The sequence below is a fragment of the Dermacentor variabilis genome, chromosome 2, assembly GCF_050947875.1.
Source record: "Dermacentor variabilis isolate Ectoservices chromosome 2, ASM5094787v1, whole genome shotgun sequence".
NCBI lineage: Eukaryota > Metazoa > Arthropoda > Arachnida > Ixodida > Ixodidae > Dermacentor > Dermacentor variabilis.
In genome coordinates, this window is record NC_134569.1 from 108,673,157 (window position 1) to 108,692,105 (window position 18,949).

Sequence of the window (18,949 nt, forward strand, 5' to 3'; positions counted from 1 at the left end):
ATTCACGGTGTTCATAGTTATTCATGCAACAAAGAACAAACCACTGCCCCATCCTTCGACCTCATTTGTGCTCAATTAGCCAAACAGATAATTTATAGAATGATTACCTGCTACCCAGTCAATTGCAAGTCCTTCAATGGCATCAAGACCACTGATAACAGTCTCTCGTCCAGTCATGTCTCTGTGAATTCGAGTGATGCTCCCTCCTTCTGAATCCACCCAGTAGATGTATTCTGAAAGAAAAATAGATGCGCAAAGAAAAAAAAAAAGGAAGACATCAGACAATAAACAAAGTTCAAAACCGAGCCAGAGAATCCTACAGTGCAGGCAAAAACAAGGTTCCTACAGACAAGCTGCACAAGAATATCTCATAAAGATGCAGTAGTGCTGCTATCAGTTTGATACAAGAAAAAGAGATGGAATGTCCACAGTGCCTGAAGTGCATTAATAATTCCTAAGAGCACTATTGCATAGCATGCAACTATATAAAGAAAAAGGACAGAGAAGGGTAAAGAGCACTCTTTACTCTTCTCCGTCTTTTTTCTTCCTACAGTTGCGCGCTACGCAATACCGCCGTTATGAACTACGACCAACTCGCCCGAGCTTCTAGCCTAATATGCATGAATAAGTCCATGTTCATATTAATGACCTATACAGTAGGGACAAATTCCGCAGACACGTGCTTAGTGAAAAGGCAAGATAAATAGCTTGAGGAAAGTTTTAAAAAGGTTTCCTTCCCATGCCTATCACTGAAGATAGCAGATAGCGAAAAACAAGCAGAAAGCCAGTTTACGCATCTGCTCTCTTTACCTACACGCATACGTTAACTCATGTCACAGTCCCCACTTTGTTTACAAATATGCAACTTGTTTAGCCACAAAACTACCCAAAATCAAAAGCTTGACAGTGATGTTGGCACCAGCCAGCTTCTATTTCTACAGTAAGAACACAAGTAGTTATTCGGCATCAGATGTTATTTGTGCAGCTGTACCTGACTAGTGTAGCAAAACCAGTATCCAGACAGTCCAAAAGTAATCCGCATTAACACAAGCATTACAGTTCACATGAATAAAAATGTATCAGTAAATGTAACTGGGCTAGCTGGTCATTGCTTGCTTCCAATGCATCGCGTGCATTGGAAGGATCTCACGATGGATGGCTGTTTGAAGCAATGGCTTCACTTGACAAGAATTTGGGTGCACAGTGCATTTCAGGTCAGCTAACTCTAACAAATGCTAGTTTTCTGTGCCTTCTTAGTTCCATCATATATGACAAAACTGTCAACTTCATCCCCGCAGCCCACGCTCTCACTAGAGTCTCTTCTATGCACATTCGTGACACACATCATTTCTTCCTACCTACTCTGCGACAGTTCTTCTCCTTCCCCTACCATAGCCTACCCTTGTTCCTATGTACTTCAAAAAATCACAAACAAACCTCGGGTAGTAGTTAAGATGGAAAGCTGGGCTTGCTAGTTTTAATAGTCTCGCATACTTACAGCGCCAGAACATGGAGCGCGATCAGTGCCCTTCCTGTCTTTTTGCTGTGTTTTCGTTTTCTAGTGCTGTAAAACCTCCCACCCAAGACAACTTACCCCTCTACAGAATTAATTCGATAGTAATGTGCCTTTGCCACAATATATATCTCACGCTTTCAAAACTGTCTTGTGGAGTATCAAAAAACCACAATGTGACTACCAACCATCAACAAAGTCAATAGATGTTGCCATGGAGACTCTGGAGATGGGAGCCAGCACACGCTGAGATGGTGATGATGACAACACCAAGGAGTTGCCTCGTATCTCATAGTTGATGGAGTACAAAAGAAATTCAGCGTAGCCTGAGAAAAAAAAAAGAAAGAACAATTTTAAGAGACACAAGGACAACTCGATAATTGAAGCAGCATACCTCTATACCCAATGAATTTTTCATAGCATACAGAGTGCATGATCAATGTGACGCATGGCACATGTTACGGCACAGAACAAATCTCTGAGATAAAAAATAAAAACGTTGGTGCACCGAAGGGCTAACAACACATACTTTTTAACTTGTAGAAAAAATTTAATTCTGGGGTTTTATGTGCCAAAACATCAATTTGATTATGGGGCACACAGTAGTACGGGATTCGAGTATAATGTTGACCACCTGGGGTTCTTTAACATGCATCTAATGCACAGGACACAGGCGATTTTGCATTTCGCCCCCATCAAAATGCAGTCCCCATGCCCAGAATTCAATCCTGCACCCTCGGGCTTAGTAGCACAACGCCATAGCCACTACGCCACCACAGCGAGTAAACTTGACGAAACTCTAGTATGTGCTTCTCACACTTATCAAGTACAAAAGTAGGGAAGAAGTTACACAAGGTATCTTAATTTTAAAGCTGGTATTAAATGCAGGGCCCAGGGTCATCCACATTATCGTGACATCATGACATCCAGTGAGCAAACTTTGCTGACGCCATTTAGCAACAAGGCTAGGTATCACAATAGTGGAGTGGGCCAGTGTATCACGACGCCATGTGACACACGCACCTCCTAGGTACCGAAACTGGTCCATGGCAAGAAGTACCACAGTAAATAATTCAGGGCACTTTAACACTTGCCAATATTTTTTCTAGAATCCCAATGCTTGGACTTGCATTTATTGCAAAAATATTGCAATCTGAAAAAGTTCTGTCAGGTACTTCTGTGAGGTCAAAGCAAGAAGGCACGATGAACTACACAGAAAATATGAACGAATGAGCAGCAAGTGTCGTCAGTGTGCAGCAGTCCATACAGGTGTATGGGCATGGATTATGTGCGCAGTATGCAGTAAGTTTTGTCTTATGTTATGTGCAAAATCTTGGGCAATATTGTAGAGATGTGCTGTGAGGATGCGCGACTCTCATGCGTCCCCTGATATCTTGTTTTCCCGCATAGCTCCCATCTCCTGCAGTGCAGCTTCGCCGCGTGGCCTGGCGCCCGCGGCGGTCGGAGTGGTTGAAGCGCAGTGCGAGAGATTGGCGTGAGTGTTGCACTGCTAACACCGCCTCACAGCAGGGTTACTTGGGTGCGGGAAAGACAAGGCGCTTCCTCTTTGGGTTCGGACGGCAAGCAGCGCGGACGTGCCGCACATGCGCCGATCCATGCTTCTGCGAGACCATCTCATGAGGCCTCGTGGGAACGATCCACCGTTCGCGTGACTGTACACGCGAACGACCAGGTGTTGGGGTCCAGCATAGGGCGAATATTCACTCACTATCCGGTCGCGGTGAGTTGGACTTCCAGATTTGTCACGCGCCCATCGGCATGTTTTGTGAATAGCAACTCGGCTAGCAGGCATTGATCTATGAAAGGAGCAATAAATGCCCTTGTGATTGTTCGCACTAGTGTGTTGTCACTCCTTTGTCCCAAGAGCATGGGAGGAGAATCCCACATCTGACTGCCCAACGTGGGCCTCTTGGTGCATCGGACGATAGTTTTAACAGTTTTGCTTCGTTCGAGACCTTTGTTTGGACCGAAGCGTATGCCAGCGTGGATTTTGATCGCTACTGTGTTGTCGTTCCTTTGTCCCAAGAGAACAGGTGTGAGAACCCCACAGTGCAAAAGTTACCAATGCATGCAGTAAATTTTCAGTTGGTCATCCAATGTTTGTAATATCATCTCTGCCTGGTCGCTTGCGTCTTTTTGCTGTAACTGCAATGCGTTACCAGCTTGCGCTGGGTGCCTGCCTGTTCTTTGTTCACTGAGATATTGATGTTGATTAGCTGTCGGTTACAATGCTGACTGCACTGAAACCTCTCAAAGTCGTTTTGAAAAGCCTCGTGTGTTTGCACTAACAATATCTGTGGAATGTTATCTGATATACAATTAGTTACGATTAGAATACAATTTTTTTTAATTCTTACCGACACACTTAGTCTCGTCACTTGGATCAGGCAGGAATCCAGTTGTGCACTTGCAGACCCTCGTAGTTTGTGATGTCGGCAAACAAAGGTGCGAGCAGTTTCCATTATTCTTGCTGCATAGATTTTCGCCTGAACATGAAATAAAACAGGCGGACATGACAAACAGACCTACAGTACAACAATGGCACTTCATTCTCTTACAGCATTAAAGAAATTCCTAATTATTGAGGCAGCTGAGTCAATCCACACACATCGTAGCCAATAAAATAGAGAAAGCTTCGCAAATTCAATCATATTCATGGGTTTCATACATGCAGTAGAATCTCGATGAGCAGAAATCAGTTAACTGGATTGCCATATAAATTAAGGGTTAGCCATCAGAGTTGGTTGGTACAATGTATTTCCAGAAATATAACATGGCAACAGCATCCTTTACTAGGGTGGACACTAGTCATAGCTATCAGTCGAGGTAGCTTTGAATCTCATTTCTGTTATTCGATATTGAACTGTTTTATTAATTAACCGATTCCAAATGACCACAAATATAGTACGATAAGGAACTCTGAGCGTCGCAGAGGGTTAAAAGTAAATATCAAGACTACAATGTCAGCTAATGATTTGTAATTCTACTGTAAGCTGTGCTTTTAAAGGCAAACATTTTGGCACAGCATGACATACAATCTGCTGCAGTGATTTATGCTGCCAAATGACACTGCAAGCCTTCCAGAAAGAGAAAAGGTAAAAGTGCTCCTTACCAGTTTGTTGGCTTGCATCGTACACAGCAAGTGCGAGCACAGTATCCGTGTTGTTGCGCAGGACAGTGCCGTTTCTGGGGCTGCGCTTATCGGCAACATGTATGGCATAGTCAGTGGCCAACAGCAGCTGTGAGCCATAGATGGCGAGAGCATGCGGCTGCTCTCCACCCAGCGCCACGTCCAGGCTCTCAACCACAGGATCTGGACTGGTCAGCAGCAGTCGCTGGACCATGCCTTGGTCACGGTTCACCCAGTACAAGTAGTTTGTTTCGAAGTCCACTGTCAAGCCTGCATTTCAAGACCCACAGAAATCAAAAGTTAAGGAAGTCTAAAAATTTACAGCAGACTTGTACGACCTTGCAGAATCAAAACCCAATTTACAGAGAAGCTGCTTACTTTGAGCCACTGTAATAACAGTTTTAGATGCCTGTAATTAAATAATGTACTTGAATATGTGGCCTGCATATTGACTGTTCTGCTTGAAAACTTGACTGCATGTAACGCTTTTTAGCACTTGTTAAGGAATTTTTACAAAGGCAGTGATTTATCCACACGCATTTCACTTCGGCAGACAATTGGCTATAGTGTACCTGCCCCCCCATTATCTCGGTTGCTTTCACAGTTCTCCATAGGCAGTCATAAATTCTGCATTGTTCTTAAAACACACATGTAAACCACACAAAAATACCGAAAAATTGAAGGTCCAATAATTATTTGTAATGCTGTAATGTAATGCTGGGAGCAGAAAAATTTCAGGACACATTGCAGTTAAAATGCCCCACATTTCTTCAAGATGTAAACTTTGTGTAATGCATAGTTATACGGGACATTGGAAAACATAGTGGAAAACAACAGTGTAAGGCTTTTAAGCACTTACTAGAGAACTTTTTTACAGAATGCTGTAGTTGACGCACAAGTTGTTTAACTTGGCACACAAATGTACTACTACAGCATTCTCCCCAAGTTCATTGATCTTGATCTTGGTGGCGTTTGTAGTCATGCCAGGGAAGCTGGCTAAATTTTGCGCTGCTCGTAAAGCACACTCATAACGCTCCAGAGCACTTACACAGTAATTGATTGCAAAGGCCATAATTAACCCCCACACATTTATCTTTGCTTACACATTACCCATACCCCTTGATTTCATAAAATATATAAACTAGATAGCTTGCATAAACCAAGGACAGCTGAGAAACCAAGTACAATCATTGTATCACACAAGAAAATACCAAAAGAACTAGGGTTCAATAATTATTTCCAAAGTGTACGTTTAAGCCAGAAACATGAGGTTTTGCCACACAGTACACTTAAAATTTTTCATATTTCTGCAGAATCTGAATGTTTTGTCCTGTACAGTTGTTTTAGGAGTACGGGAAACACTGCAAATAATGGCAATGCAACACTCTGGAACGTTTGAATAAGTAACTTTCTACAATGCCTGTAAATAACTTACATAGATTAAACATTTATTGTTCGTGATTAACAACATGCTTCCTACTTCAACGACGTATAAACACCATACTTTGCATAGTTCTTCAAGGAGACAAGGGGAAAGCAACTAGATGCCTTGTACAGCAGATAAAAATTGGGTGAAGACAAGTATTCAGTAATTATTTTCAAAGCACATAATTCACCTACACACTTCACAATTTCAGTACACGTTGCCCATAGAGGAGCCCCCATTTCCTCCAAATATGAACTCACTGTCGTTCTTGGCCCTTTCAGGCAAGTGGAGAAACTTCTGAAGCATTTCATATAACACCTCTAAATGTGCGAAAAAAAAAAAAAAGAGAGGGTTTAGCAATGCTCATTTAATTTCTAATTGACACACACTTCAAAATTGGCCTGCATATTACCCTTATTATTGAGCACATTTTCTCAAAATATAAACTTTGTGAGTTGTATAGCTTTCTTAAAAAAACTGAAAATTTGCATATAAAGTTTTTTTATTGCTTTTATTTGCATTAGCAGCTTCATTGTGAAACAAAAGTGCCATGGACACATGACAGAAGATAGTGAAGTACATGCTGCAGTGAACTGAAAATTTTGTTGTTGATTTTAGTGCTGTGTGCATTACGAAAAAAGTTGGGTATAAGACATTTAAAAAAAATTTTCTTTGAGTCATGATGCTGAAAAGCACTAAATAATTGTATGTGCTTACATTGAATATGAAATCCACATTTTTTTATCTCAATTGATTCTAATTTTATGCAAACCTGCTTAGTTTACAGGGAGGCTTGTGAAAAATCAGTTTGTCAACTTTTTCAAACAGGTATCAGTGGCCTCTATGACCAACCTCATTGCTCTGTCTACCCTAGAATGACAGCAGTGAGACGTCAAAGCTGCACTCGGGAGTCTGATGAAAGTGTATCTGGCCGAGCACCATCCTTACAAAACAAGAATTTGCGGTCACCGACAAGATGAAGCAGCATTAAAATGCAGCATGTTGGAAACCACATTCTTTCCTCGTGTTGGAGAAAAGAGCATATAGACAGCCAGTGGTGTTCAGTGAGATTACGGGGCCTCTTATAGGTTCCAAAATGTGTCCTTTAAACCCCTCAACTGCCTCAAAGACAGTGGCTTTAAACCTCGGCAGCTTGTGTAAACATGTAACAATCTCTCTTGTTCAAACAAGGAGCAATATTTAACCTATCAGTAATTCAGCAACAATTTTGTATCCCTAGAAACTTTAAAGGCTCAACAATGCTTAAATTGTCATGCACAATAAACGTTTACAGTGGTACTAGTTACTGCATGAAAGCAGCTCCACATTGCAACTCACAGCCGGCGAGCTTTGTTTTCAGAACACATTTCCCAAACATGGCAGTACCATTTTGCTTTTGCCATTCATGGTTGTCATAAATGGACCTTTCTTTATATACAGGAGCTCCCTTTTTTTGAGCTAGCCCTTCAGCCAGGCTAAATTATTAGGCACCATACATGAGCACCAGAGACACCACAAGTAACCACATGATCTGCTGCGCAGCATTTCTGGCTTGACAACTCTGCTGTCTTCAGCAAGGGTGCTGGATGAAGTGTAAAACAGCAGCTTATGAGTGTTTCAAGTTTTTCTTCTTCATTTCATTCATGTGCATCAACTTTTTTTTTTCTTACAATCATCTTTGTTACTTTCTTCCATTCCTTTGTTCTTGTTACCCAAATGATGAGTAGCTGGCCAAAACACTGTAGTTTAGGCAAACCTCTCAGCCTTTCCTTTACAACGTCTTTAAAGAGCTTAGCTCTGCAACACCGCACAATACTCACTTGTAGATCCTTCAAGCTTTGGGTTATCGAGGCGTGATGTTAGTGTTTTTCGTGATGACCCATCCATCTTCGCAACTTGAATTCTTTCATGGGGTGCGCCATGGTCAGTCCACATAATCAGCCTAAAAGAATGTTATAAATGACTATTTAAAAGATGGTCGAGAAGCAGGTAAGAATTAACTACTGGTATGAAATTGTCAGTGGAAGGAGATCCCACAGTATGGCAAACTAGTGTGATGTGCACCCCCTGCACGTCTGAGGAAGTCCAGCTGCATCAACACATTTTATCCAAGGAAGTGCATCACATTTCTGTCACAGAGCCAATGCCAAGTGGTCCCATTACGTCAGCATGAAAAGCACCTGCAAGAACCTTGGTGTACGTGCAGGTTGCGCATAGCTGGTTGCCATGGTTACACATAGCTGTAGCAGACTGCATGTCAGCCTACACTACAGTGTTCTCACTTAAAAATGCACCGGCACAATTTTTTAATTGAATGGCTATTAACACAGTAATTACAGTGTGAAGTTTAAATTCCTGGAGAGTGCAATAAATAATTAATTACCATCACCTTCTAATGTGACCAATTCAAAATGCGTACCAAGCGCAGCATGACTTTGGACATAAGCAGAAGGTTGGTTACGTCTCTAAAGCTGAGAATCGTGGTTCTGCAGTACCACCCACCACTAAAATGCCTCCCAACACCGTGATGATGCCTCCGTAAGCCCAGTCTACTAAACGTTCGACAAGATAAGAGGCAAGGGAAGGTGACAAAGAGCCCCTGCATTACCTGAGAGGCCGTACTAAAGGAGCAGATTTATCCCGTGGCAAATGCAAAGAAGCATACAGCACAATTCGGTAATGCTCGCGAAGCTTTCAGTGACGCAGTCATTATATGGCCTTCAACCACTACACCAGTTACAATAGAATAAGCGCCAAAATTGACGACACACAAGAAGGAATACAGACACGACAAGGCGCTACTTGCAACTGTTTATTGAAATGACAAGTGGCTGATTATATAGCCATGGGGAGAGGAGAACGAAAAAGAGGGACACTGAATAGATGAATGCGCACGTGCGAGAACACTGAAGATATAGGGAATCACGCTTAATCTAAATATAAAACTTATCTAAAAACATGCTTTCATTCGTGTATATATTCAAAGACGGGGTACTGACACAGTTGTCCCCTCTTTTCTTAATCTCGTTGGCCTCCAATAATTCACGAATAATTCACGATTCAGGATGAACGGGTATGTGAAGCGAGGCTTCATGATACGACAATCATGTATAAAAGTAAAGATTCTGTTGCCCGTGAATTATTGGAGGCCAACGAGATTAAGAAAAGAGGGGACAACTGTGTCAGTACCCCGTCTTTGAATATATACACGAATGAAAGCATGTTTTTAGATAAGTTTTATATTTAGATTAAGCGTGATTCCCTATATCTTCAGTGTTCTCGCATGTGCGCATTCATCTATTCAGTGTCCCTCTTTTTCGTTCTCCTCTCCCCATGGCTATATAATCAGCCACTTGTCATTTCAATAAACAGTTGCAAGTAGCGCCTTGTCCTGTCTGTATTCCTTCTTGTGTGTCGTCAATTTTGGCGCTTATTCTATTGTAAGTTATGCACCAACTAGCCCCACAACGTATTTTACTGCACTACACCAGGCTGACTGGTACATGCATGAATGCATGAGCGGTTAGCGATAACACGTGACCACCATCTACAATTTCTGCAATGTAACAAGCACCCTGTTTTACATACAAGACTGCACTGTCAATGGTATACATTGGGAACTGGTTACGTCCAGAGACAATGCAATTAATTATTTGTTGCACTTTCAAGGAATTGAGTCTTCATACTATTATGTATAGTTTATAGAGCCGACAACTACCTTTAAAGGAAAACAAAGTGGGATACTGTTTTAAAACCATGGCTGCACCCACATTACACATCCTTCGTTCACATAATATCTGTAATATTCCATAAACATATTCTAAGTCACTGAAAGTCCTCCTTGGCTGCTCTATCTTTGTGGCCGCATTACATAAATGCAAACACAGAAGTGCAGCACACAGTTTAATCTATAACAAGTTAGTCACTCGTTAGTAAGATAAACAGATTTACTGATAACCCAGCAGTTTCAATGTTGATTCGATTTGGGTCGATTTCATTTCACTACACTGGTACATACAAGAATGCAGATTTATGGTAACGGACATTGGGATAAAAGTTGTGTTACAGCAGCTTGGCTAGCCCTGCCATGTTATAAAACAAAGATGCTTCCTTTCCAAAGGAGTATGGTGTATGATCCAATCTAGTGCGTCTTTCTCTATATCTCCTACTGTAAAAGTAAATGGCAAATGTTGTTTACCAGTGCACAAAAGAGAAACCAGTGCAGCAAAAAAAAATTCATTTAAAAAAGAAGCACAAAATATGTTTTAAAAATCAAAGATGTCATTCTCACCCCAATGTGGGATGAACTGCCAGGGAACCCGGAGAGTCCAGGTTGGTATCAATAATGGACGACACATACTCGCCATCCAGGCTGCAAGCAAAGATGTGCTTGCCTGCCTCTCCATAAGATGTGAAGAACATGTTTCTTGAGATCCAGTCCACAGCAAAGCCATATGGGTTTTCAATAACTGCATGGAAGCCATAAAGCCATCAATACAGCTTAGTTTTTAGAGCATGGGCAAGTAGACATGAAATATGTTTCAATCAGAGCTACAGATTTCAGTTTCATTATTGAAGTGTGAACCATCACATACAAATCTTCCTTTAAGATTTATTCCCAAAATTTGAAAAGCTGCACATATAAAGCATACATTTCAAACATTTGTTTTCACTGCATATTAAAATTATTTGCCATATAGTAAGAAATAATTGTTCTCTTTCTTTTTATTTTTGGCACCTGTAAAACGTAGTTTTATAAAATCAAGTTTAAACTGCATTTTCACTGCATTACATTCCAAATGTTATCACCAGTAATGCAAAAATACAGTTCCACATCGAGGAAATTAAAACAATTTCTTTATTTCTGGCTATGGGCAGTACACTTGCAAAAAGAAAAGCTAAAAAATGCGAGTTCATTAAACATTTAATTGGTGTAATAGTTCCACAATGATTGCTTTCTGAACCATTCATACTGAAACTTCGCTACAGCATTAGCGAAAGCTCTTGGGCCAGTTGGTGCATGATGAACTTGAAGAAGGGGGGGTACCAGCGAAACACAAAGGACGTGCACACAAGGAAAAGGTGTTAGACACGGACGGATGCTGGACTTTCAACTGTACTTTATTGAAATTTACATTGCCGCACATAACCTCCAATGCATGGTAATGCATGCATGCATGCATGGTTTCACATGGTAATGTATCTTCGAGGTGTTATCTGTGCACATGTCTTGGGAGGAGTTGAAGACGCGCATGTGTTCGAGATTATGTGTGGCAATGTAAATTTCAATAAAGTACAGTTGAAAGTCCAGCGTCCATCTGTGTATAACACCTTTTCCTTGTCTGCACGTCCTTTGTGTTTCGCTGGTACCCTCCTTTTTCAAGTTCTCTAGAGCATATCAAAAATGCTACTAAAGGCTATGAGTTAAGTTTCCCGTGCTTAAAGGGACACTAAAGAGAAAAGTTATTTTAGCTGTATGAGTAAATTACCTTTCTACAGTACAAAAAGAAAGTTTAATTGTACCACAAGAAGATGCTTGTTGAGTCAGACAAGACATAAAAACAAACGACGGCTGGCAACACTGCCTTTAAGTTCTTGCACCAGATCGCTGTGATGTTATGGATTTTGATGGCGTCAACTACAGCCTAGTTAAATTTTCATAATTAAAAATAGATTACATTGTGTTTTAAAAGAGCCAAAGAGACTGAATTTGGCAAGCTTCAAGAAGTTTTGCTGAACCACAACGGGCCAAATGCAAAAAAAAAAAAAAAAAAAATCCATCGAAATCCTCGACTACACAAAGCCGTACTGGCCCTGGCATTTTGGAAGTAAATTTTAAAAATTTAATTTTTACCTTCATTTTCTTTTCTATAATCAACGTGTTACAATAAAATTAAAGCATCAGTGAATACTACTGGCCGCTGTTTTGTGTGAAGAACAAACTGTAGCCAATGTATCCGTAATTGGCGAAGGCGACAAGCTCAAGCGGGGCAGCCGGCACGGCAGTGCCTCCCGTTAATCTTGCCATTGTGCAGGTGTTTATGTGCTCTAGTGCTGGGAAACTGCTATTTGTCAGCAACCAGCATCCAGAAAACAGTGGACAGGAGGACACCCTACCATGTGGTTGTACGATTATCACGTAAACCTGTTTATCTATATATAGATATATACTATATACGGTAGACTCTCTTTAAATGGAACCTCAAGGGACCAGAGAAATTGGTTCCATTTATCAGGAGTTCCATTTACAGAGAGACAAAGCTACATACAATTGCATGAATACAAAACCAACCAACCATGAGGATGGTGTTTCGTTTAAGAGGCAGTTCCGTTTAAGCGATTTCCGTTAATTGAGATTCCGCTGTATATATTTCTTGAACATTCTTAATGTTCTTGTGATCACTTACGGGTTTAAGTTTTACCATATGACAACATAACATGGCCCTAATTTTGGACAGAACGGACTTTGAGTATAACGGACCTCTTTCACAGGATTATCACGATCCATTGTAATGAGCGTCTACTGTATTAAACTTGGCATAGCATAAATGATATAATGCATTTCGACAGTACCTTCACTGGAAGCTAGTACAAACATCATTGTGTCCCCTATCCACTACAACAGCAGCTTTCAAGAAACAATAAATAAACAAGTAAGTAAATATGAGCTAAAACACAAGTCTTTGCACTTACCGGTGTCAATGATGGTCTCAACAGCTGAGCCTAGGAGAGAAGCCCGCTTTATCTCATTCAGGTGAGTGTCTGACCAGTAGATCATGCGCCGTTTGGAATCAAAATCCAGCTTCACTGCATGAATGACCTGAGCAGACAAGACGAAAACACTACATCAACAGGTAGGCGAAGGTGCTGCGTAAGTTATTTTATTCAGTTTATGGAATTAAAAATTAAATTATGCAGGTTAACATCCCCAAACATCACAGCATTATGAGGGACAGCATAGTGGACAGCTCCGGTTCAACTCTGGCCACTTGGGGTTTTTTAAAGTGCACCTAAATCATGGTACTCTAAAGTTTTGCACTTGGCCCTTATCAGAATGCAGCTGTAATGGGTGGCAATCGAACCTGCAACCTCAGGCTTCGCAGCATAGCACCATAGCCAACTGAGCCATCATGACAAGTAATTTTAAAAAATTTTATCAATTATGGCGTTACCAGCTCTGCTGGATATTGAGTTGTGATTGTGCAAGGTTGTAAAACTATGTTTAAAAGTTCTCCCTCTCCAACCCGCTTTTACAATGTTAAATGTCGTTTGAGCTGCTAGGCACAACTATGCACTCTTATGCAAGGCGGTACAGTGGCAAGGAAATGCCACCAACGATGGAGTAATTTAAAGAAAAATTGAAATCTTAAATATACCTTTGGAGAACTGAAAGGTGGAATGACATGGTAGTACGGCATATCGAGGTCAACGCCTCTAATTTCATTGGGCCTTGAAAAAAGCAGGACACGCTCCATGCCTGCAAAAAAGATGAAAAGCTTGTGTCACATTCCTCTCTACACATGAAAGCAATAGCGTGCAACCTATAATGAACATAGACTGAAAGAGAACAAACATATGGGAAATCACTGTATGCAGACATGACACAGCAGTTTCGAAAGCTTACTGTAGCAAGTCCTGCCATCCTCTCCGAGGCGCATGAGATGCGGGCAGTTGCACTTGTAGGTGTTGTTAAAGCTCAGGAGGCAGAGGTGAGAGCAGCCGCCATTGTTGGCAGCACAGCCGTTCTTGCCGTTGCCTGTTCCCATAGAGAAAAGAATATCATCAACAAATGGCCTATTTATTTTTCGTGCATATGACCTACTGCTGTCCTAGAACGGTATCTAACACTTCGGAAAGCAAACGGTTAACATCACCGCTTGCATCACCAAATGGGCCGCTCCCAAGCCAGAGGTGGAAGAATGGTAGGACAACTCCAATAGACGAGAGGGTGCCGCCTCTGAAGTGGTCACCACCATATTGCTCACTAGTCAAGGAACTGTGCAATGTTTCTGCTTGCTCATTAAATATAGTATAAATTAAATGTTATCTTGGAAGTTTCAAAGTATACACCTGCGGTGCTGGGCACTTACTCAATGCTTGAAGTAATTTATTAATGTCATTATTTTTATTTCTCAGCTGACAGGTAATGTAGCAAGCGCCAATGAGCTGGCAGAGCGCAGTGCCATGTCGTCTGCTACCAGGAGACTGCACAATACACGCATCAGGCATACACTGCCAGCACTTCCAAAGTACCGAGTGCAAGAGAACTGTGAATGGGTGCCTAGGGCCCCCTTCACTAACATTCCATATCAATTTTCCTTTTTTTTTTTCACCCTTTGTCATTGGCTTGGACATGACTCGCACATGACTCGCATGCCACCGAACTGCTGCTATTGTTGCGATCTACTTCTCGGCACGTTGCCTGATAAAAGCAACGAAACATGAAATCAAACATTGCCTGTGCAAAGTAATATCGAAGAGTACAGTGCTGATAGTGGCTCGCTGTACTGTGAAAATGAGAATGAAAGTGCAAGATCACTGAACTAGAGCAATAAGGGCAGCCCAAATTAGATATTTCTACTCTCTTCCTGTCCTGACTCCACAGTCTCATCAGTCGAACAAAGGAAGTGCTGGAGCTGCCTGCCAATCTACGTGCTATGGACACCAGTGATAGCACAGGGAATTCTATCTCGCCATGTGAATGTCTCCTTGGCATTGGCTTTGACAGCCAGGGTCACAGGAAAGCTGACCCAGCCTTTCTACTGGCCCACGACAGTAATTGCAAGAGCAATTTCGCAGACAGTGCCGGCGACAGCAATCGAGGCTATTCCGATGCATGCTTCGCTCCCGACAGACCTCCAGAAGCTGCAGGCCGATGGCGAGGGACCGCAGCGCACAATTTCTTCCTCTCCGTTTAAGTGTCCATTGGCACACTTGCACCGGAGTCAGTGGTACAATAAACTTAGTTTAAAGTTTATGCTTGGTGTATCTTCGTCTCTTAAGTCCGTGTCGTTTTTTGTTGCACAATATTACTTGAGCAATGCTTTAATGCGGCTTTGCATCTGCACGCCGCACGTCAGTTGTTCGCTTCACAAATTTGTATGGCGTTTATTTTTCAGAATTAGCAGCCAAATGCAGCACCATACTTTAAACTTCAATTTATGCATTTTGTCCGCAACCACTGTCATGCCTAGTAGTAGTGTTTGCTCGCCTTCTCATGCCACCTTTTCTCTTTCCCACCCTCCCTCCACGAATGGGGACTGCCTAATATGTCTTTTAAAGAGCTAGTTATACAAAAATACAATGAAATAATAAAATATAATATAGCAATTTAATAAGAAAGCCCTGTTTCTCCTCTCCATGCACTTTCTTTTGTATAAAAACCATGCGTTTCCATGATTTAAAAAATAACAATAACGTAAAAACCAAACTACCTTTTGGTTGCCTTGATGGGTGGAATACTTGGATATCAAAAGGTTGTATAGCAGCCTTCTGGACTATTTGAACATCGGACCCATTCCACTTGTTGCACTGAAAAGCAAAGCATATGAGTAAGGAAGCTTGGCAAAGATGACAGCACGGATGCTTAGCTCTTCTCTCACATGCAGTGGCGTAGCAACAGGCGGGGCCGGGGGGCCGTGGGCACCTGGTGCAAGGAGCCAGTAGGGAGGGGGGGTGTCATATATGTCTGAAGACACCCCTCTTTTCACCGGCTACACCCGGGGGGGGGGGGGGGGGGTAGTGACAGAAGACCTATGGGCCCCGGGTACCAGACGACCTAGCTACGCCACTGCTCACATGCCAGTGGCATAGTGCCTTGAAATTCTAGACTTACTTAAGGAGAGCATTTCCTAAAGGTCACAGTGTGGCACAAGGCTAGCGCACAAGTTTATGTCACAGCAGTCTACAAAGCGGTCTACATGCCAGTCATCACCTTAAATATTATGCAAGCAAGGCATAACATTCTTGCAACTTCTACTCAGTGATTCTGATAATTGACCTAAAATAAATAGCTCAACCACAAACCCAGAGCAGACACATTATCAAAGTTTTCACTGAACAGTAAAGGCAAGCATTCTGATAAGATAAAGTGATCGATTAGTGCACCATTGTCTCCTTCTTGTAGGATCACTGACATTGTGCAGGATCCTGCCAGTGCACTAATATGTTTGTAACCTGTCTGCACCAAATTGCTGTGTCTTCAATTGAAATTTTCTCAGTGACTAAGTCATCTTCTGGCGAAGAAACAAACATGTACTTTCAGGATGACGATATATCACTCCAGCTAGACTTATCATAAGAAGTCAACAAACATTGACACCAAGGACAACATAGGGGAAATTATTTGTACTTACTAAATGATTTAAAGAAATTATAAATTAATAGAAATTAAAGTGGATGAAAAAACAGCTTGCCGCAGGTGGGGAACAATCCCACATATTCGCATTACGCGTGCGATGCTCTACCAATTGAGCTACTGCCGCGTCGTTTCCCGATCCACTTTCTTGGGCATTTATATTTTTACTACTAGAATTGACCCTGGGAGTGCTAGCCAGTGCCACCACTCACATACCATAGCCCTAGACTTAAACCCTAGTCTTAATTTTGTCTTTGGTGAGTCTTAATGTCTCCAAAAAAAAAAAGACAGCTACAATAAAAACAGGAAAAAAGAAACGGGCAGTAGTGAGGCCCTCACTCGAATGACTGAGTTGGTCCTCCAATCAGTCCAGTAAACGTAGTTGCCAAACAGGGTAATGGCAAATGGGTGTGACAGGGTCTCGTGACCTCGCAGGATTTCGTGGTAGTCCGAACCATCATAGCGTGACGTGTGCACAGAGTCGGATCGGGCATCAATCCAGTAGATGCGTAGTGCCACAAAGTCCAGCGTGAGTCCATTCGGCCATGCACCCCCCTGGGTGACTTCATCAATACGAAGTACCACACGCCGACCATCACCACTCATGGATGCCTGCTCAATACGTGGCGCTTCCTTGTCCCAGTCCGTCCAGAACATTAGCCTGCAGTAACAAAGCCCCTGAGTGTCATACCATTCTTACAGATAATGGCTAGTCTCCAATAAAAAATTTCATTTAATTTCAAGATTACTATGTCACTGATACTGTTATGACGTAAGTTCTTCTAAAAATACATTCAAGACAAAAATTACGAACTATTCTGTTACTGTGGAATACCCGAGTATAGAACATTGAGGGGATCATAAATTGAAATATATAGTCAGAGTGTTGTATAATACAAGAACAAGTAATGTAAAACTATGATGTCCAAACCTGTACATTATCATCATGCAAGTGTGGTCACTATAGCTTTAGGTTACTAGTTCCTGTGATGATATCTCATGATCACAACATGCCATAGCCTAATCACAGCCTGTGCCCACGTTTTGTCAGAATTCTTTTCCCCCGATTTTATTCCTTTCTTGCCACAAATCACATAAGCGGCTGAAGCCTGCAATAATAAAGCTATCGAGATATCCAAGCTACTGACAAAGAACAAAAAGAATCAATCAAGAATCAGTCATGTTTACACATGAGCTTTGTCCTTCGTGCATATGAGGAGCTACCAGCTAAGGCCTCATTCATACATCTGCCAGCTATTCTGCATTGCATCGATTACTACAAGTTGTCATTACAAGAAGGTTCATGAGTGATCTGGTATCATGTAATTCAAACCTTAATTGCATTGCTTCTGTGACAGGCCTGCCGCAAAGGCCCCAGCTTGTCATCGATTATTCATCCTACGTATAGGCTGTTGTATAAACAGGAGTGCATAATCTGGGGTTTCATAGTGTGTATATTCATGTGTGACACCAAATGTGCCATTTCAAAAGAGGTCAGTGGCAGAGTAAGTTAAAAAGTAGTGAAAAGAGAATGACAGGCAGTGCAATCCCACTAAAACTCCTTCACCACTACAAGAACAAAATGAACACCAGCTTACCCATATCTAGGATCGAGCACAATGGCTCGGGGACTTTCCATGTTTCCTGCCACCAGGGTTCTTCGGAAGCTACCATTCAGTTTGGCCACTTCAATCTGGTCAAGATTGCTTTCCACCCAATACAGATTCTCGCTTATCCAGTCCACGGCCAGGCCCTCAGCTGTAGCCAGGCCAGTCTCCACGACCACTTCAATACTTGAAAGACCTTAGATGTAAAGCGAGAAGAAAAAAAGGGGCGTGAAAACATAAGCAAAGAGGTAGTCAACATTCCTCTTACATTCTTGCCAGAACCTTGTAGCAAAAACACAGCGAAAGTGCCAACCTAAACATGCAAATATTATGCAAATCTCTCCAGCCCAACATGAGAGTCCACAGAGCTATTCACATTTTCAGACTATCTTTTGTGACTCCAATCTGAGTTCCTTAAATCAATTAGGCAACCCACACAGCGCCCATGCTACTGTCCATTTTTTTGTGATGAACACCACTTGTCCTTTTTTGCTTTTATTCAATGTCATGCGTGATCTCAAAAGTTAGCAGAATGCTTCACTGCACTACATACGTGTTCTATACATCTAAGTGCTAAAAAGAAAATGCAAGGTAAGAGGAAACTGGGCAACGAAGCTACACAAAGCAAAGGGAGACGTGAGAAACGACAAAACTTTTCAAGAAGTCAGCTTTACTCACTTCCTGAAATGATTGAGCCCCTGTAGATCTTGTCATCCACCACGTCTGTCCAATAAAGCATGTCACCAGAGTCCGAGTGGAAGAAGTCCAGCGCAATGGTATTCTTGAGGCCCGTAATGAGTGCCCGTAGAGACATGGTGTTCAAGTCTACACTCCTTAGCTCATGTCGATTGGAGAAGATGACGTAAGGCGTTGCTGGGTCTGCAGCAGTTGAACA

General features: G+C 41.9%; 1 protein-coding gene across 2 annotated transcripts in view; it reads right to left on the reverse strand.

Moving 5' to 3' along the window:
- LRP1 (LDL receptor protein 1) overlaps positions 1 to 18,949 on the reverse strand; it is a 223,339-nt gene that overhangs the window by 108,645 nt on the left and 95,745 nt on the right. For both annotated transcript variants that reach the window (XM_075681667.1, XM_075681666.1), the window contains 13 exons: positions 18,733 to 18,933; positions 18,046 to 18,250; positions 16,787 to 17,108; positions 15,525 to 15,621; positions 13,715 to 13,846; positions 13,467 to 13,567; positions 12,784 to 12,910; positions 10,382 to 10,559; positions 7,911 to 8,032; positions 4,647 to 4,934; positions 3,892 to 4,020; positions 1,702 to 1,839; positions 108 to 233 (listed from right to left, as the gene is read on the reverse strand). In XM_075681667.1, the coding sequence (XP_075537782.1) occupies positions 108 to 233; positions 1,702 to 1,839; positions 3,892 to 4,020; positions 4,647 to 4,934; positions 7,911 to 8,032; positions 10,382 to 10,559; positions 12,784 to 12,910; positions 13,467 to 13,567; positions 13,715 to 13,846; positions 15,525 to 15,621; positions 16,787 to 17,108; positions 18,046 to 18,250; positions 18,733 to 18,933 (2,166 nt within the window). The remainder of the gene's footprint in view (positions 1 to 107; positions 234 to 1,701; positions 1,840 to 3,891; positions 4,021 to 4,646; positions 4,935 to 7,910; positions 8,033 to 10,381; positions 10,560 to 12,783; positions 12,911 to 13,466; positions 13,568 to 13,714; positions 13,847 to 15,524; positions 15,622 to 16,786; positions 17,109 to 18,045; positions 18,251 to 18,732; positions 18,934 to 18,949) is intronic.